General features: G+C 40.1%; 1 protein-coding gene across 1 annotated transcript; it reads left to right on the top strand.

Annotated features, from left to right (window-relative positions):
- Nucleotides 1-1,396: 1,396 nt before the first annotated feature.
- On the top strand, nt 1,397-2,431 carry LOC115923360. Its single transcript, XM_030983826.1, has one exon. It carries the CDS (start codon nt 1,397-1,399, stop codon nt 2,429-2,431), a length of 1,035 nt encoding a protein of 344 aa, XP_030839686.1.
- Nucleotides 2,432-20,227: the final 17,796 nt, after the last annotated feature.

Raw genomic sequence — 20,227 nt, 5'->3', positions numbered from 1 at the left:
CAAAGTTTTAGGTTACTTAACTTTATCTTTAAGAAGGATAAAGTAATCATTTTTCCAGGTACTTCTGAGAATAATAAAATACCTAGGGGAGGTATTAATTTGTCATTGTTTGAGCTTAATGTAACACATGATCTGTATAAGTTCGTAAGAATCAAATTTCTTTTTATTGTACTTGTAAGATGGTTTCACAAAGTCATTAACTTTGTAATTTTCTTTGCTTGAAGAGTATAATCATAATAACGTTACCAGGGGCAGATCCAGGGAATGTGTGGGGGAGAACGTTCCCTTTTTCCCTTCCGAATAAAAAATAGCAGGACAAAAAATGAGAAATATTCAAATAAATGTTCAATTTACGCATTCAGAAATGCCTCAGAATGTATAACATTTTAAAGTTCAAAATTTTCCCGTACCCTATGCTTTGCGCTCGCAATTTCGTACATTTCACGCCCCCCCCTCTCTTTTGGAAAATCATGGATCCTCCCCTGATTACATCATCTTAACCCTCTGTTTCTTTCCTTATTCTCAGCTGACCAGTCATAATCAATTCTATAAACGTCAATGTAAAGTGTTCACATCCATGACTCGGGATGCCCGGGGTGCTCCAGAGTGGCATTGCAAACCATTTCCGATCATATTATTCTGGAGTGGACATAACGTTATTTTGAAACTTAACAAATGTGGAAAAAGTATATAAAAATAAAAGCGATTCCACATGGAATCATATAATTTGTTAGAGAGAGATCAGAAAATATTAGAAATACAATGATTATAGTACGAAAGGGAAGCATACAAACAAACAAACAAAAGGATGACTTAAAAAGCCTAAAAGGGATTCTTGAAGCTTACTTATAAATTTGATGTTGTAGATATTAAAATAACTTGTTTGTTATTCGTGCATGCTTAACTTTCTATTGATTTGTCAGATTTGAATGTGAAATTAATCCTCTCTAAGTAGAAAAAAAATAACGTTGCAGACGGGAGACAAATCCCTCCTGATTTAAAATATCTACGTCATTTGTTTTTAGCCTATAAATGAAGACGCAGAATGATGCTCTTAAAGTATTTATCGGACTTCTACTTTGCAAAACATTGCAGTTGGAACCAATCACCAACCAACGGATCCATTTGTCAAAGTATGGCTATCATTCGCAGCGTCTTCTTGGCTTTCTACGCAATCATATTCACTATCGGATTGCCGAGCAATATTGTTATTTTGGCCGGCTACTCGAAAAAGAAAAAGAAAATTGGGACGGACATCTTCATAATGGCGCTAGCAATTGCCGATTTGATGACCTCGGCAATATGCCTACTTAAAGTTAAAGTATGGGTAGCAAATAACCTGTATTGCAAATTCAAATGGTACTTGGAAACAAGTTTGTTAGCTTCTCAAATGATGATGACGGTTGTTATTAGCATTGACCGGTACTTAGCGGTGTGTTTCCCCGTCCACCGCCGCCCAACAGTCCGTCGAGCCGTCATCATTGTCATGTTCGCTAATCTGCTGGTGTTTTTACTCGTTGCACCTTCTATTACGGTGACACACTATGACGACTTCATCAAAGACTGCCTGTATAGGTGGGATATTAATTGGTTTACTCAGTATGACAAATACATCCTACAGGGGTATGCCATAACCTGTCTCTCTACAACGTCCTTGTTATACTGTCGCGTCATCTACGCGTTGCGTCGCCAGTCCAAAGTGCGAGCCTTGCTCATTAAAAACCCGGCTTCTGCCACAGCTGCACACAACGGGCCAGGTGATCGCTGTAATGTTCTTAACAGGGATGGTAACACGGCCTTTGCGTTATCAACTGACAATGTATCCGATCAGAGTGGTAATAGCAACATGCTTATAGATGAGGGGGGTGTGACCGAGGACCAAACAGGTGTATCTGGTATCCAAAATGGCTTCAGCAACATAGGCGTGCACCCTAAGCACCTGCAGGGTGAATCTAAAGCAGAGGAAGAGAGTCAAACAGCTGCGACAGTTGCCTTAGAGTCCCAAAAATCAGTCCATGACGAGACCAAACCGATGCAACGTCAGGAATCGGGAAATATTCCTGACGCTCTCGATACGGCGACAGCAACCGTTCTAACCGCCGTGCCGCTAGCCAGAACGCGGCCCGCCGAACCTCACACTATCAACACCAACCGACAAGCAGAAAAGAGACTAACACTAATGCTAGGCTGTGTAACTGTCATCTTTGTTGTCAGTCTATTACCATTGCTCCTTGGTCGGTACGTTCCCATTGAGACAAGACGAGCCTTCATGAACCGGTCTAATCTACATCACACCGTTTACGCTATCTTCTTTCGTCTCTATGAGATTAACTCTATAATCAATCTTTTCGTCTACTGGAAACTAAACAGGCGCTTTCGGAAGGATTGTCAAGAAATCTTTGTCCAAGTCAAAGGGATCATCTTTGAATGATAGATACGTAGTTCAGAGACCAACCAAGAACAACATTTTCGCAATTGTAATAAGTACACCAACATTCATTTATCTCGCAAATTTGAAATAGGTATCAAAATTTCATTGCTTCAAAGTTGCATGGAAATTTGTGAGGATCTTTTTTCTCTTCCGAATTTTTCCGTGCGTCCCTTACCCTCCTTCCCTCAATCCCCCTTTTTTGGCCTCTCTCTCTCCCTCTCTCTCCCCCCTCTCTCTCTCTCTCCCTCTCTTTCTCTCCCTCGCTCCCTCTGTCCTCTTTCTTCATCTATCTCACATATTCATCTCTTTATCCCTTCTTTCAACTCATCTTTATCATGTTTTTGCCTATCAAATTTGGGTTTCTTAGATAGGCAGTATTAAACCAGACTTAAGCTTGTTTATGGTTTGACTGACCAGTTATACTAGTTAGGCCAATGAAATGGCATAAAACATTTTGTGGCATAACAAGTCACCACTGGTTTTCCTATGTTGTATTTATCGTAGTATAAAAGTTGAATATGTACATGTATCAATAGCTAAATATTTATGAGCGATATCAAACCAGCACTAAATTACTAAATAAAAATTACCTTAGCGTATTAATGCCATTGTAAGGCCAATCTTTACAGAAATATTAGTTCTTGTCAGCACATGGATGTCTTTAATGTTTGTAGTAACTTCGTGTCAAAAAGAAAATCATTGCTCTAAATTGTGTGTTGAATTTGGTAAACTATGATTAGCGTGATTGTAGTTTTTATTTTCCATCACACGTTTTAAACATCGTTATAAGCTAAAACGTCAAATAACACTAACTTCATGTTCTTAGCTTTGCTGCCAGATCATTTTTGTGTGTTTATAGTTACTTTACTATTTGATTTTCCTAGTTTTCTTTATCATAATTTCCTTTGGAATCAGATTGATCTACATTTGCCAGTCTCCAATGTTATATATACGGGTACACGGTAGAAAAAAAAGCATATATGGGCACTGAAAGAGCGTAATGTTGGCTTCCTATTATTGATACATGTTGACAATTTCCTTCAAATAATTTTGTCTTATTATTGGTTAGCGATTTTAATTAAGAAATCACTTTTTTTTAAAATGGAATTAAGTTATTTGTGAAAGTAAGAGATGGGGATGGGATGTTTGTAAAACAATTTAAAACACGTGATAGAGATGTAAAAGCACTTTCACTTTTCACTAACATTGTATGAGCAGCCGCATGCAATCAGTATTCTTTCTCTGTGTTCAAAATTAATAGACTTCTATTCATATATTAAAGTGTAGCATTAACATGTAGTCATTTGTGATCTTAAAGGCTCGTTTAGATATGGTGCTGTAACAATAATAATAATTAAAAAAAAAACCGCTGCGGTTTCCTGTTCACGTGAAAATGAATAGCAACTGCGTCCAACAAAGGTAATACGCTTATGCTACGTTTACAGTATGTTCCCGGCGGCCACGGCAATCACGTTTCAGGTCACCGTGGACAAAACGGGATGGACGTGAGACAACGCGGGGGACGGAATGGGCAAACGTGATAGGCCGTGATTGCCGTGGATGCCGTGCCAGATTGCTAAACTTTCACAAAATTGGCACGGCAGTCACGGTGCGGTTGAAAAACCAAGTAGGCCGTATTAAAACGGGGTGAACGCAATAAAACGTGACAATACGTAATAGTACGTATAACAAAACTTGGAGGCGGTCCGTAGCGTGACGGTTTACGGGCCCGGCGCGTTGCGTTCTACTACGGTCTGACACGGCGCGTGCGGTCTCAGGATTCAATAGTTGCTATTGCTTGGGATGCCTTCTGTTTATACCTTGGGCACAAACGTGCTCCAAAGCTATCCGGCGGCCACGTTTCATCCTAAGAAAGCTTTGACAGAACTAGGAAAACGTGTCAGATCTTGATCAGAAAGTGAGAAACGTGAGGGACCCAATCGGAACGCGACGGGCCGGGAGGGAACGTATTGGCATCCGTGGTAGACCGCGGGTTGAACCTTGGCGAGCCTTGCAGCCTCCGGGACAGCAGCCCCTTTCTCTCCCACGGACCGTCACGGATACCGTGATAGACCGTTAGAAACTTGGCAAGACCTAACAAAACTTGAATACAGAGAAAAGATGGCCAAAATCCCACGGCGCACTACGTTTCGGGCAAACGGGGCTGTCGTGGCCGCTGGGAACATAGTGTAAACGTAGCATAAGTCTTGAAGATCTGAGTGATTATAAGATATTGAAGTATGAAGCATTATACACTTTACGTCATCATAAATAGAAACCGCCACGGTTCACCACTTAATGAATTATCTGATTTAGTCTTCATTTTGCGTTGTTTGTCTTGTATTTTTGGGGTATCATATTGTTGTGATGAGATCTTAGTCTTGTTTGATGTAAAGATGACACAATAAACACTCTCTTTTACCCGATAGAGCCATTTATTCGAGAAATACTTTGACCGATTGTAGTGATCCAATTTTGTTTAGTCATGTGGTTTTGTTAGTTTGTTTGTTAGTCATGTCTCAACGGTTTAGGTTATTTCGGTTAAGCTACGGTCACAAAGGTTCGTACAAACGATAATTTCGTACGAATCTCCCTGTTTTCCCATTGTCTTCCCAAATTTCCATCGTCTAAAAATCGTTCGTACGGCGTACGTAGCAGCAGTTCGTAATGGAATTTGTGACCGAGGCTTATATCACACCGACAGACCGACATCAGACCGACAACAGACCAAACAAAACATTGGTGGGTGTCAAGTCGGCTTGGAGTCGGTTTGGAGTTATCCGGGCGTGGTACGTGTCCCGTTTACCTTCGTGGCTACGCAATTGTTTCTGAAGTTTTATCTCAAACCAATTCAATTCAATTCAATATCGGTTTTTATTGTAAACAAAATTGGCACATGGCAAAACTCCAGGAATTAACATTGTCATATTTATAGTAAACACAAGAAAACATAAAATAAAGTTATACAATTTATATGGACTAAGATTTAAAGTGACTTCGACATGTCACACATGTTTATCGATATGCAGCAATCTTCTTTTCTATAGTCAAGCTTTCATTGTTAATGGTTACAACTTTATTAATATATTTTGAATAAAGAATCTCTAAGTCGCAATATTTAAATCTACAACCACAGTAAAATCACGTCATGCACATGACATAGATTAATATCATACAATACCCCCAAATAGAATGAAACTAATGCATTTTCTTTATGGAGTCTTGCGGTTGGCCAGGCTATAACAAATACCAATCCTTTTCTTTTAAAATTTGTATTATTCTTCACTATACAGCCTCAAATATAAAAATGGCGTGATTCATTATTTCGCTGAAATTCATTTTATCAATAAAATGGTAGTACGTCTGAAGTACTTAAAACGGCTGATAAACTTATTAAGAAAGTACATATAACCAAATAAGGGGTTTATCGAACTTAAAAGAAAACAAAGAAATGGAAGAGTACGGTAATAGCTACCATCGATGCGGAAGGGAGACAAATCCTTCCGGATTGAAAATATCTACGTCATTTGTTTTCAGTCTATAAATGAAGACGCAGAATGAAAGTCGCTAAAGTATTTCTAGGATATCTACTTCGTAACACATTGCAGTTGGAACCGATCACTAACCAACGGATCCGTGTGTCAAAGTATGGCTATCATTCGCAGTGTCTTCATTGCTGTATACGCAATCATATTCACTATCGGATTGCCGAGCAATATTGTTATTTTGGCCGGCTACTCGAAAAAGAAAAAGAAAATTGGGACGGACATCTTCATAATGGCGCTAGCAATTGCCGATTTGATGACCTCGGCAATATGCCTACTTAAAGTTAAAGTATGGGTAGCAAATAACCTGTATTGCAAATTCAAATGGTACTTGGAAACATGTTTGTTAGCTTCTCAAATGATGATGACGGTTGTTATTAGCATTGACCGGTACTTAGCGGTGTGTTTCCCCGTCCACCGCCGCCCAACAGTGCGTCGAGCCGTCTTCATTGTCATGTTCGCCAATCTGCTGGTGTTTTTAATCATTGCACCTTTAATTGCGGTGACACAGTATGACGACTTCATCAAAGACTGCCTGTTTAGGTGGGATATTAATTGGTTTACTCAGTATGACAAATACATCCTACAGGGGTATACCATAACCTGTCTCTCTACAACGTCCTTGTTATACTGTCGCGTCATCAACGTGTTGCGTCGCCAGTCCAAAGTGCGAGCCTTGCTCATTAAAAACCCGGCTTCTGCCACAGCTGCACACATCGGGCCAGGTGATCGCTCTACTGTTCTTAACAGGGATGGTAACACGGCCTTTACGTTATCAACTGACAATGTATCCGATCAGAGTGGTAATAGCAACCTGCTTGTAGATGAGGGGGGTGTGACCGAGGACCAAACAGGTGCGTCTGGTATCCAAAATGGCTTCACCAACACAGGCGTGCACCCTAAGCACCTGCAGGGTGAATCTAAAGCAGAGGAAGAGAGTCGAACAGCTGCGACAGTTGCCTTAGAGTCCCCAAAATCAGTCCACGACGAGACCAAACCGATGCAACGTCAGGAATCGGGAAATATTCTTGACGCTCTCCATACGGCGACAGCAACCGTTCTAACCGCCGCGCCGCTATCTAGAACGCGGCCCGCCGAGCCTAACGCTATCAACACCAACCGACAAGCAGAAAAGAGACTAACACTAATGCTAGGCTGTGTAACTGTCATCTTTGTTGTCAGTCTATTACCATCGTTTCTTGGTCGGTACGTTCCCATTGAGACAAGACGAGCCTTCATGAACCGGTCCAATCTACATCACACCGTTTACGCCATCTTCTTTCGTCTCTATGAGATTAACTCTATAATCAATCTTTTCGTCTACTGGAAACTAAACAGGCGCTTTCGGAAGGATTGTCAAGAAATCTTTTTCCAAGTCAAACGGATCATCTTTAAATGATAGATACGTAATTCAGAGACCAACCAAGAACAACATTTCCGCGATTGTAATAAGTACACCAACATTCATTTATCTTGCAAATTTGAAATAGATATCAAAATTTCATTGGCTTAAAGATGCATGGACATTTTTGAGGATTTATAGACTCATGCTATTTTTTCTCTTCCAATTTTTTCCGGGCGTGTTCTCATTTCGTTTCACTTTTTTTCTTCATCACTTCTAGCCCTTTCCTCTTGCCTTTCGCTCCTCTCTCTCTCTCTCTCTACCCCTCTGTCCTTAAATCCTCCTTTTTTCTGTTTGTCTGCATCTCTCTCTCTCTCTCTTTCGCTCGCTCCCTCTGTCTTCTTTCTTCATCTATCTCAGACATGCCTCTCTTTTCTTTCAACCCATCTTTATCATGTTTATGCCTATCAAAAGACCCCAGTCAACCATACAAGACCGACAACAGACCGACAACAGACCAAACGAAACATTGGTATGGGTGTCAAGTCGGCTTGGAGTCGGTTTGGAGTTATCCGGGCGTGGTACGTGTCCCGTTTACCTTCGTGGCTACGCAATTGTTTCTGAAGTTTTATCTCAAACCAATTCAATTCAAGTCAATATCGGTTTTATTGTAAACAAAATTGGCACATGGCAAAACTCCAGGAATTAACATTGTCATATTTAAAGTAAATACAAGAAAACATGAAATAAAGTTATACAATTTATATGGACTAAGATGTAAAGTGACTTCGACATGTCAGACATGTTTATCGATATGCAGCAATCTTCTTTTCTATATTCAAGCTTTCATTGTTAATGGTTACAACTTTATTAATATATTTTGAATAAAGAATTACTAAGTCGCAATGTTTAAATCTACAACCACAGTAAAATCACGTCATGCACATGACATAGATTAATATTACAGTCATACAATACCCCCAAATAGAATTAAACTAATGCATTTTCTTTATGGAGTCTTGCGGTTGGCCAGGCTATAACAAATACCAATCCTTTTCTTTTAAAATTTGTATTATTCTTCACTATACAGCCTCAAATATAAAAATGGCGTGATTCATTATTTCGCTGAAATTCATTTTATCAATAAAATGGTAGTACGGCTGAAGTACTTAAAACGGCTGATACACTTATTAAGAAAGTACATATAACCAAATAAGGGGTTTATCGAACTTAAAAGAAAACAAAGAAATGGAAGAGTACGGTAATAGCTACCATCGTTGCGGAAGGAAGACAAATCCTTCCGGATTGAAAATATATACGTCATTTGTTTTCAGTCTATAAATGAAGACGCAGAATGAAACTCGTTAAAGTATTTCTAAGACATCTACTTCGTAACACATTGCAGGTGGAACCGATCACCAACCAAAGGATCCGTGTGTCAAAGTATGGCTATCATTCGCAGTGTCTTCATTGCTTTATACGCAATCATATTCACTATCGGATTGCCGAGCAATATTGTTATTTTAGCCGGCTACTCGAAAAAGAAAAAGAAAATTGGGACGGACATCTTCATAATGGCGCTAGCAATTGCCGATTTGATGACCTCGGCAATATGCCTACTTAAAGTTAAGGTATGGGTAGCAAATAACTTTTATTGCAAATCCTATTGGTACTTGCAAACATGTTTGTTAGCTTCTCAAATGATGATGACGCTTGTTATTAGCATTGACCGGTACTTAGCGGTGTGTTTCCCCGTCCACCGCCGCCCAACAGTGCGTCGGGCCGTCTTCATTGTCATGTTCGCTAATCTGCTGGTGTTTTTAATCAATACACCTACTATTGTGGTGACACGCTATGACGACTTCATCAAAGACTGCATGTATATGTGGGGTATTAATTGGTTTAATCAGTTCGACAAATACTACCAACAGGGATATATCATAACCTGTATCTCTACAACGTCCTTGTTATACTGTCGCGTCATCTACGCGTTGCGTCGCCAGTCCAAAGTGCGAGCCTTGCTCGTTAAAAACCCGGCTTCTACCACAGCTGCACACAACGGGCCAGGTGATCGCTCTAATGTTCTTAACAGGGATGGTAACACGGCCTTTGCGTTATCAACTGACAATGTATCCGATCAGAGTGGTAATAGCAACCTGCTTGTAGATGAGGGGGGGGTGTGACCGAGGACCAAACAGGTGTATCTGGTATCCAAAATGGCTTCAGCAACATAGGCGTGCACCCTAAGCACCTGCAGGGTGAACCTAAAGCAGAGGAAGAGAGTCGAACAGATGCGACAGTTGCCTTAGATCAAGAGTCCCCAAAATCAGTCAACGACGAGACCAAACCGATGCAACGTCAGGAATCGGGAAAAGTTCCTAACGCTCTCGATACGGCGACAGCAACCGTTCTAACCGTCGCGCCGCCAGCCAAACCCCGACCCGCCGAACCTAACACTATCAACACCAACCGACAATCAGAAAAGAGACTAACACTAATGCTAGGCTGTGTAACTTCCATCTATGTTGTCAGTCTAATACCAATGTTCGTAGGTCGGTACGTTCCCATTGAGACAAGACGAGCCTTCATGAACCGGTCTAATCTCCATCACACCGTTTACGCCATCTTCTTTCGTCTCTATGAGATTAACTCTATAATCAATCTTTTCGTCTACTGGAAACTAAACAGGCGCTTTCGGAAGGATTGTCAAGAAATCTTTGTCCAAGTCAAACGGATCATCTTTAATCGATAGATACGTAATTAAGAGACCAACCAAGAACAACATTTCCGCAATTGTAATAAATACACCAAAATTCAATTATCTTGCAAATTTGAAATAGATATCAAAATTTCATTGCCTTAAAGATGCATGGACATTTTTGAGGATTTATAGACTTATGCTATTTTTTCTCTTCCAAATTTTTCCGGGCGTGTTCTCATTTCGTTTCACTTTTTTCTTCATCACTTCTAGCCCTTTCCTCTTGCTCTTCGCCCCCCCTCTCTCTCTCTCTCTCTCTCTCTCTCTACCCCTCTGTCCTTAAATCCTCTTTTTTCTGTCTGTCTGCATCTCTTTCTCTCTCTTTCGCTCGCTCCCTCTGTCTTCTTTCTTTATCTATCTCAGACATGTCTCTCTTTTCATTCAACCCATCTCTATCATGTTTATGCCTATCAAAATACCTCAGTCACACCGACAAGACCGACAACAGACCAAACAAAACATTGGTGGGTGTCAAGTCGGCTTGGAGTCGGTTTGGAGTTATCCGGGCGTGGTACGTGTCCCGTTTACCTTCGTGGCTACGCAATTGTTTCTGAAGTTTTATCTCAAACCAATTCAATTCAATTCAATATCGGTTTTATTGTAAACAAAATTGGCACATGGCAAAACTCCAGGAATTAACATTGTCATATTTATAGTAAATACAAGAAAACATGAAATAAAGTTATACAATTTATATGGCCTAAGATGTAAAGTGACTTCGACATGTTAGACATGTTTATCGATATGCAGCAATCTTCTTTTCTATATTCAAGCTTTCGTTGTTAATGGTTACAACTTTATTAATATATATTGAATAAAGAATTTCTAAGTCGCAATGTTTAAATCTACAACCACAGTAAAATCACGTCATGCACATGACATAGATTAATATTACAGAAATACAATACCCCCAAATAGAATTAAACTAATGCATTTTCTTTATGGAGTCTTGCGGTAGGCCAGGCTGTAACAAATACTAATCCTTTTCTTTTAAAATTTGTATTATTCTTTATTAAACAGCCTCAAATATCAAAATGGCGAGATTCATTTTTTCGCTGAAATTCATTTTATCAATAAAATAGTAATACAGCTGAAGTACTTAAAACGGCTGATACATTTTTTAAAGAAAGTACATATAACCAAAAAAGGGGTTTATCGAACTTAAAAGAAATCAAAGAAATGGAAGAGTACGGTAATAGCTACCATCGTTGCGGACGGGAGACAATTTCTTAAGGATTGAAACATCTACGTCATTTGTTTTCAGTCTATAAATGAAGACGCAAAATCATGCTCTTAAAGTATTTCTAGGACATCTACTTCGTAACACATTGCAGTTGGAACCGATCACTAACCAACGGATCCGTGTGTCAAAGTATGGCTATCATTCGCAGTGCCTTCATTGCTTTATACGCAATCATATTCACTATCGGATTGCCGAGCAATATTGTTATTTTGGCCGGCTACTCGAAAAAGAAAAAGAAAATTGGGACGGACATCTTCATAATGGCGCTAGCAATTGCCGATTTGATGACCTCGGCAATATGCCTACTTAAAGTTAAAGTATGGGTAGCGAATAACCTGTATTGCAAATTCAAATGGTACTTGGAAACAGGTTTGTTATCTTCTCAAATGATAATGACGGTTGTTATTAGCATTGACCGGTACTTAGCGGTGTGTTTCCCCGTCCACCGCCGCCCAACAGTGCGTCGAGCAGTCATCATTGCCATGTTCGCCAATCTGCTGGTGTTTTTAATCGTTGCACCTTCTATTGCGGTGACACACTATGACGACTTTATCAAAGACTGCCTGTATAGGTGGGATATTTATTGGTTCACTCAGTATGACAAATACATTTTTCAGGGGTATATCATAACCTGTCTCTCTACAACGTCCTTGGTATACTGTCGCGTCATCTACGCGTTGCGTCGGCAGTCCAAAGTGCGTGCCATGCTCATTAAAAACCCGGCTTCTGCCACAGCTGCACACAACGGGCCAGGTGATCGCTCTACTGTTCTTAACAGGGATAGTAACACGGCCTTTACGTTATCAACTGACAATGTATCCGATCAGAGGGGTAATAGCAACATGCTTATAGATGAGGGGGGTGTGACCGAGGACCAAACAGGTGCGTCTGGTATCCAAAATGGCTTCACCAACACAGGCGTGCACCCTAAGCACCTGCAGGGTGAATCTAAAGCAGAGGAAGAGAGTCAAACAGCTGCGACAGTTGCCTTAGAGTCCCAAAAATCAGTCCATGACGAGACCAAACCGATGCAACGTCAGGAATCGGGAAATATTCCTGACGCTCTCGATACGGCGACAGCAACCGTTTTAACCGCCGCGCCGCTAGCCAAACCCCGACCCGCCGAACCTAACACTATCAACACCAACCGACAAGCAGAAAAGAGACTAACACTAATGCTAGGCTGTGTAACTGTCATCTTTGTTGTCAGTCTAACACCATTGTTCTTTGGTCGGTTCGTTCCAATCGAGATAAGACGAGCCTTTATGAACCGGTCTAATCTACATCACACCGTTTACGCCATCTTCTTTCGTCTCTATGAGATTAACTCTATAATCAATCTTTTCGTCTACTGGAAACTAAACAGGCGCTTTCGGAAGGATTGTCAAGAAATCTTTGTCCAAGTCAAACGGATCATCTTTAATTGATATATACGTAATTCAGAGACCAACCAAGAACAACATTTTCGCAATTGTAATAAGTACACCAACATTCATTTATCTTGCAAATTTGAAATAGATATCAAAATTTCATTGCTTCAAAGTTGCATGGAAATTTGTGAGGATGATAGGCTTGTACTTTTTTTCTCCTCCAAATTTTTCCGTGCGTCTCTTACCCTCCGTCCCTCAATCCCCCCTTTTTGGCTTTTCTCTCTCTCTCTCTCTCACCCTCTCTCTTTCTCTCCCTCGCTCCCTCTGTCCTCTTTCTTCATCTACATGTATCTCACATATTCATCTCTTTATCTCTTCTTTCAACCCATCTTTATCATGTTTAAGCCTATTAAAATACCTTAGTCACACCAACAAAACCGACGCCAGAGCGACAACAGACCAGACAAACCGAAGCCGCTCGGTCAAATCCTGCAAGTTGTCACTTCCTAACCGACTCTTCAAATATTTGCTCAATCTCCAATTCCTCAAGGACGGTTTTTTTTTTTTGGTTTCTTAGATAGGCAGTATTAAACCAGACTTAAGCTTGTTTATGGTTTGACTGACCAGTTATACTAGTTAGGCCAATGAAATGGCATAAAACACTTTGTGGCATAACAAGTCACCACTGGTTTTCCTATGTTGTATTTATCGTAGTATAAAAGTTGAATATGTACATGTATCAATAGCTAGATATTTATGAGCAATATCAAACCAGCACTAAATTACTAAATAAAAATTACCTTAGCGTATTAATGCCATTGTAAAACCAATCTTTACAGAAATATTAGTTCCTGTCAGCACATGGATGTCTTTAATGTTTGTAGTAACTTCGTGTCAAAAAAAAATCGTTGCTCTAAGTTGTGTATGGAATTTTGTAAACTATAATTCGTGTGATTGTAGTTATTTTTTTCCATCACACGTTTTATATATTGTTTAAATCAACTAAAACGTCAAATACCACTAACTTCATGTTCTTTGCTTTGCAGCCAGATCATTTCTGTGTGTTTAGCTAGTTTACTATCTGATATCCCCTTTTTCTTTATCACAATTTCCTTTGTAATCAGATTGATCTACATTTGCCAGTCTCCAATAAAGTGTGGTACATGGGCACATGGCAGGAAGAAAACCTATGGGCACTGAAAGAGCGTAATATTTATTGATACGTTTTGACGATTGCCTTCAAATAATTTTTTCTTATTATTGGTTAGCGATTTTAATTAAGAACTCACTTATTTTTTATGGAATTAAGTTATTTGTGAAAGTAAGGGATGGGGATGGGATGTTTGTAAAACAATTTAACACATGTGATAGAGATGTAAAACAGCACTTTCACTTTTCACTAATTGCTCTAAGTTGTGTATTGAATTTTGTAAACTATATTTCGTGTGATTGTAGTTATTATTTTATATCACACGTTTTTATATATTGTTTAACTAAACTTAAACGTCAAGTGCCACTAACCTTATGTTCTTAGCTTTGTAGCCAGATCATTGTTGTGTTTAGTTACTTTACTATCTGTGTTAACAATTAATTTTGTTAAAGCGTCATATCTATTAAAACTAGCCTTTAAGATTACAAATGACTACATGTCAATGCTACAATAATGTACTACTATTCATACATGTATGCTTTAAAAAAAAAACACTGCGGTTTTATTTGAACGTGTAAATAAATGGCAACTGCGTGAAACAAAGGTACGCTTCATAGTCTCGAAGCTCCGAGTTATTATAAATAATAATATGGTCATTTATATAGCGCCGGTATCCGTCAAGTTCTGACGCTCATGGCGCTTTATACATTATCCTGGTCGTAGCCGAGCTGCCAAAGTAACTAGCGCTCAAGCATATCAGGTACACATTTACAGCTGGGTGGAGAGAGGCCATGTAGATTAACGTCTTGATAAAGGACATTAGTGCCTCGGCCGGACTTGAACCCCGTACCTCGTGATCTGCAATCTGGTGACTTATCCACTATAGTCCACAACACCTCTACAAGATAAGATACTGAAATGTGATACATCATTGTTTCAAAGTCACCACAAATGTCATCATAAATGTCATTATAAATGTCATTATATATGTCATCATAAATGTTTTAACGTCATCATAAATAAAAACCGCCGCGGTTCACTACTTAATGAATCATCTGACTTAGTTCTCATTTTGCGTTGCTTGTCTTGTATTTTTGGGGTATCATATTGTTGTGATGAGACCTTAGTCTTGTTTGATGTAAACTTAACACAATAAACACTCTCAGTTCAGTTCAGTTCAGTTGATTGAAGTCCATCTTTAAAAACATTTTTACAAAGTAAAAACATGCAATTCTATGTAAAATATAATACATAAATTGGGATAGTATATACATGTGAAATGAATTAATACAAAACAGAATAAGGCACAGCTGTACAAAAAATTGTCTGGACAGCTTCCTATCAAATTAGATATAAGAAAGATAGTAAGAAAACAAGTAGCAAGTAAAGTTTCTGATAGTATCATTCAGAAATTGCATAACAACCGACACAAACCCAGTACATGAAATACAACATGGTAGGATGAAAAAGTCAGAAGATAGCAAAGGGGAAGAAAGAAAGAGAGAGGGAGAGAGAGAGAAAGAGAGTGGGTAACAAGCTAGATAAATACATTCAGTGAGAGTCATGCGCAATCAAGAAACTTTTGAGATTACGTTTAAAACGGTTGTAAAATGAGATTGAAGTTATACTTATACCCGATAGAGCCATTTATTCAGGAAATGCTTTTGGCAATTTCGACGTCCCAAATTTGAGGTAACGGTTGGCAATATATTAATAGTCATTTTTTTTATTTTCGTTATTATTCATTTATTAATTGATTCTAATTTTATTGCAATGACGAATTCGTCATTGAAATGGCGAAATCATCATTGCTTTGTTATCGTTCACGTTCTGCCCTATTAATATTCTTCATAGTACTTATCGTCCACAAAGCCTGTTCGTTTCGCACGAAGTGCTTGTTATCCCTAGCTTTTCTCTTGTCCTTTTTCTTTCAAATTTCGTAAGCATAGTCTCTAGCATCCCATCAAGGTCACTACGTTCTTCGATTTTCGAAAGCACTCATGCATAACCGTCCAGGCGCCATTTTGTCCGTTTCTGGTCCGTTTTAAGGCCGTTCTTTCTTCCTTCCTATCTCCACTATCCTAGATCCTACAGGGTTCTTACAGATTCTTCTAAATAGTCCAAGTTATGTTCTTTCATCTGCTATGTATAACCTGACTTTTAAAATGCCATCTTCGCACTGCAAATTCAAATCCGAAACCGACTCCGTGAAAAATCTCTAAAAATTTTGAAAAATGGACCCCTAAAAATCTAAAAATGCCATAACTTTCTCATACCATTTCTGTTTCGTCTCAATTTCTAGCAGTATCTTTATCTAATAATTGCACAAAGTCATGCTGAATTTAACGCTCCAATGAATATGCAAATAATAAATAGCACCCTCTAAAGCTCTGGGAATTGGCTTTCTTTCTGTGCCCGTATCTTTATCGTTTCTGGCCAAACCCGTACCCTTTTTTGGATTTAGATACTTGAAGATGTGCCCTTTCCAGCCAAATAAAAAAATTATATACCGTAACGCTGACCAAATTTGAGAAAATTGCCCTCCAAATCGCCATTTTCAAGAAAATTGCGAACTAAAACTTGCTCTAAAATGACGATCTTTATACCTACGTCAAAATGATTTTACTATGCATTACGTATAAGCCAGTTTAATGCGTACAATGCACGCAGATGACAATGGTTTCAAACTGACTGCAATATGAATCGCCCTTTCGTGAATGATACCAAATACGGTATATATTCACGCAGAAAGTTTTGGGTAAATCGAATTTGAAAAAGGGGCACGTATACGAATTCCGCCGAAATTCCGCCCAATTAACACGTATCGGCCATGACATCATTTTTTCCTTGAAATTTTGCAGTGATATTCCGAGTTGCAATACGCAGTGCACCTCGAAGCCGGATTTTAGATAATCGTCAAGGGGCCAATTAAGACAGGCGCGGATCCAGGATTTCTTAGGGGGGGGGGGGAGGCCCAAATTTGAAATTATGCGAGCCAAATATTGGTACGTAATGGTGACCAGCAGTGACGTAATTAGGGGTGGGTGGATGCAGGAAGGGGCGAGTTTTTCCCCTCCTTCCTCCGCGAAGCGCGGAAGCTTTGATATTTCAATAAATTATTAGAGAAAGAGGACGATTCGTTGTACCATTCCCAAAAATAATCCTCGTCTGAATTATGTTTACCCCAATCCCGCGAGAAGCGCGAAAGCTTTTACGTTTCATTAGATAATTAGAGAAAGAAGACGAGTCGTTGTACCGTTCTCGACTCTTAATCCTTGTCTAAATTCAGTTCCCCCCTCCCAACAGAGAAAAAGGACGATTCGTTGGACCATTCCCCAAAATAATCCTCGTCTGAATTATGTTTACCCCAATCCCGCGAGAAGCGCGAAAGCTTTTACGTTTCATTAGATAATTAGAGAAAGAAGACGAGTCGTTGTACCGTTCTCGACTCTTAATCCTTGTCTAAATTCAGTTTCCCCCTCCCAACAGAGAAAAAGGACGATTCGTTTTTTCTTATCATTTTGATGATTCCAGAACCTTGCAATACACACAAATTCTTATATGCTAGATGATCAACCTTTTCTGGTCGGTTCCACACCGTTTCTTTCACAATGCAATCGCATGACCAGAACTCAACTTTATCTTTATATCATTAGAGAAAGAAGACGATTCGTTGTACCGTTCTCGACTCTTAAAGTAATACAAAGTTTTGGGAAATTTAGAATATTGGCTGGAAGTGTTTCTTTACAATTTTGATATTTTTGGATGCCCCTGTGGATGTATTATAATCACTAGAAAATTCAGCTCCTAAAACACTTCGGCTTTCGATAAATATTGAATATAAAAATTTACCGGTGCTCCCGGTAAGTTTTGATAAATTTCAAAAAGCGCCTACGGCCATACAATGGTAGCTGCGGCCATGAATATCTCAGAAAATGTAGTTGTGATATATAATTTCCAAATGGGAATAGCTAATCGGTCGATTTTAGTCGAGAAACATTGTTTTATAGCTTAATTAATATCTTGACCTTGAGAGGGAGCTATACAACATAAAGAGTGTATTATTTACAATTTCATAACTTTAGACTCGATTTCAACCGTGACAACAATCACTGAATTCATGACCCCATTCCAAAACTTTGTATTACATGTACCTTTAATCCTTGTCTAAATTCAGTTTTCCCCCCGCTTCGACGTTTCATTAAATTTTTAGAGAATGAAGACGATTCGTTGTTCCGCTCTCGAAAATAATTTAGTTTCCCCCACCCGCGCAAAGCGCGAAAGCTTTTACGTTTCATTAAATCATTAGCGAAAGAAGACGATTCGTTGTATACCGTTATGATTTTTAATCCTCGTATAAATTCAGTTTTCCCCCACTCGCGCAAAGCGCGGAAGCTTTTAAATTTCATTAAATTATTATAGAAAGAAGACGATTCGTTGTACCGTTCTCGAAAATTATTCTCGTCTGAATTCAGTTCCCCCTCCCCTTCCCCGCGCAAAGCTCGGAAGCTTTGACGTTTCATTAATTCATTAGAGAAAGAAGACGATTTGTTGTACCGTTCTCGACTCTTAATCCTTGTCTGAATTTCAAAAATGTTATTTGTCTATTCCCTTTTCTTTTTACGTCCTCTTCCTTTTCACTCCTCTCTTGTTAAGGCCGGCGTTTATCGGGGGACCACCCCACCGCCCCCCTGGCTACGCGCCTGCGGTCAGATGAACATATGTTGATACCTTGTCCGCCCCGGAAGCTCAGGGGTTTAAGGTTTTAATTTACGGTCAGATGAGCATTATTTTGATACCTAATTGTCACAGTGGCAGGCCACTAATTGGCTTGGGGTTCAGGGAGCGGAGCCCCGGAATCCCAAGGGTTTTAGGCACTCAATTAAGATCAGATGAGTATCAAGGGGCCCGCCTAAGGGCTCTTGGTTGGGTCCAAGGGGCAGAGCCCCCGTAAGCTCAGGGGTTTTAGGCGTTTCATAACGGTCAGATGAGCATTTTTGATACCTTATTATTTGTGACACTGGCAGTGGCAGGACAGTATTTGGTGTGGGGTCCAGGGGGCAGAGCCCCCGGAAATCAGGGGTTTTAGGCATTAAATGACCGTCAGATGAGCATCTAAGGGCCCGCCTAATAGGGCCCTGGGTGGAATCCAGGGGGCAGAGCCCTTGGGGTTTTAGGCATTTAATCATGGTCAGATGAGCATATTTTGATAACCCATTTTAATGTGACACTGGCAGTTAACTATTTTTTCTTCCTCGCTCTTTTTCTTTCAATTTCTCTTTAATATACTTTTTCAAAGAAAGTGTGGGGGGCACGAGGATCCCGATCCCCGCCGTTCCGCGGGCCCTAATATGCAGGCATCTCAAGAAGCATTTTCTTGCCTGGCTGTAAATTTCGGAATTTGTCATTTTCTAACAAACGCATAAAGTGAGGAAACATCTCGGAAAATTATCTCATTTCAGCATTATTTGTAAGCCACCGTTATGGAATTAGAAATAAACCACGTTGAATTCTATTTCTCCAAAGCCCCCCCCCCCCCTCCGATCTACACCTTGTTGGCGGGAAAATTGCAAATGATATCCCTTACCTTTCTTCATTCTCTTTATTTTTCTTTCCCTCTCTCCTCTTTCCCTTTCCCTTCCCTTCCTTATCTCTCTTTTAGGTTTGCTGGGGGGGGGGGGGGGGGGAGGGGCAAGGGCATTTTGGTCCCCACCCCGCTCCACACATTGTTGGCGGGATTAACCGCAACTGATCTCCGCTTCTTTTCTCCCTTTTCTTTCTTTCTTCCTCTTTTTTGTTCCCTTTTAGCTCTCCTCTTTTCCTTTTCCTTCCTTCTCTTTTTTTTAGCGGGGACGGGGGGGGGGGGGGGGGGGGGAGGCTAGGGCCTTTTGCCCCCCCCCCGATCCACAACTTGTTGGCGGGAAAATTGCAACTGATATCCCCCTTCTTTTCTTTTTTCTTTCCCTTTCCTTCCTTCTCTTTTATTTTTTGATGGGGGGGGGGGGGGGGGGGGGGGGGGGGGGGGAGGCAACAGCCTGGGAGGCAAGTCCTTTTGCCCCCCCCCCGATCTCCTTCTTCCCTCTTTTTTTTCTTCTTCCTCTTCTTTTTTTCCCTTTCTCTCCTCTTTCCCTTCTTTTCCTTCTCACTCTCTCCTTTTTTTCTTTTTTTTTGCGGGGGGGGGGGGGCAAGGTCCGCTCGGCCTCCCCCCTGGATCCTCGCCTGAATTAAGACGCCATTTTATACTCTGCATGATTGAAGTTATTAGGGGCGGCTGTTTGTGCCACAGCACGCGTCTCCACATGTTCATTATGTACCAAATCCCATTGGTTTTGCACCCTTTCTTGGTCCCTTCCTCTATTCCAATAGAGTGGTGAAGTGTGACGACATC

This window comes from Strongylocentrotus purpuratus, unplaced genomic scaffold (assembly GCF_000002235.5).
Source record: "Strongylocentrotus purpuratus isolate Spur 01 unplaced genomic scaffold, Spur_5.0 spur5_scaffold_13, whole genome shotgun sequence".
NCBI lineage: Eukaryota > Metazoa > Echinodermata > Echinoidea > Camarodonta > Strongylocentrotidae > Strongylocentrotus > Strongylocentrotus purpuratus.
Note: the sequence above shows the minus strand (reverse complement) of the source record. Positions and strands in the feature narration are given on the sequence as shown.

Bases quoted from the DNA above. Each gene is read 5' to 3' on its own strand.
- LOC115923360 (XM_030983826.1), top strand. From the start codon at position 1,397: ATGACGGTTGTTATTAGCATTGACCGGTACTTAGCGGTGTGTTTCCCC.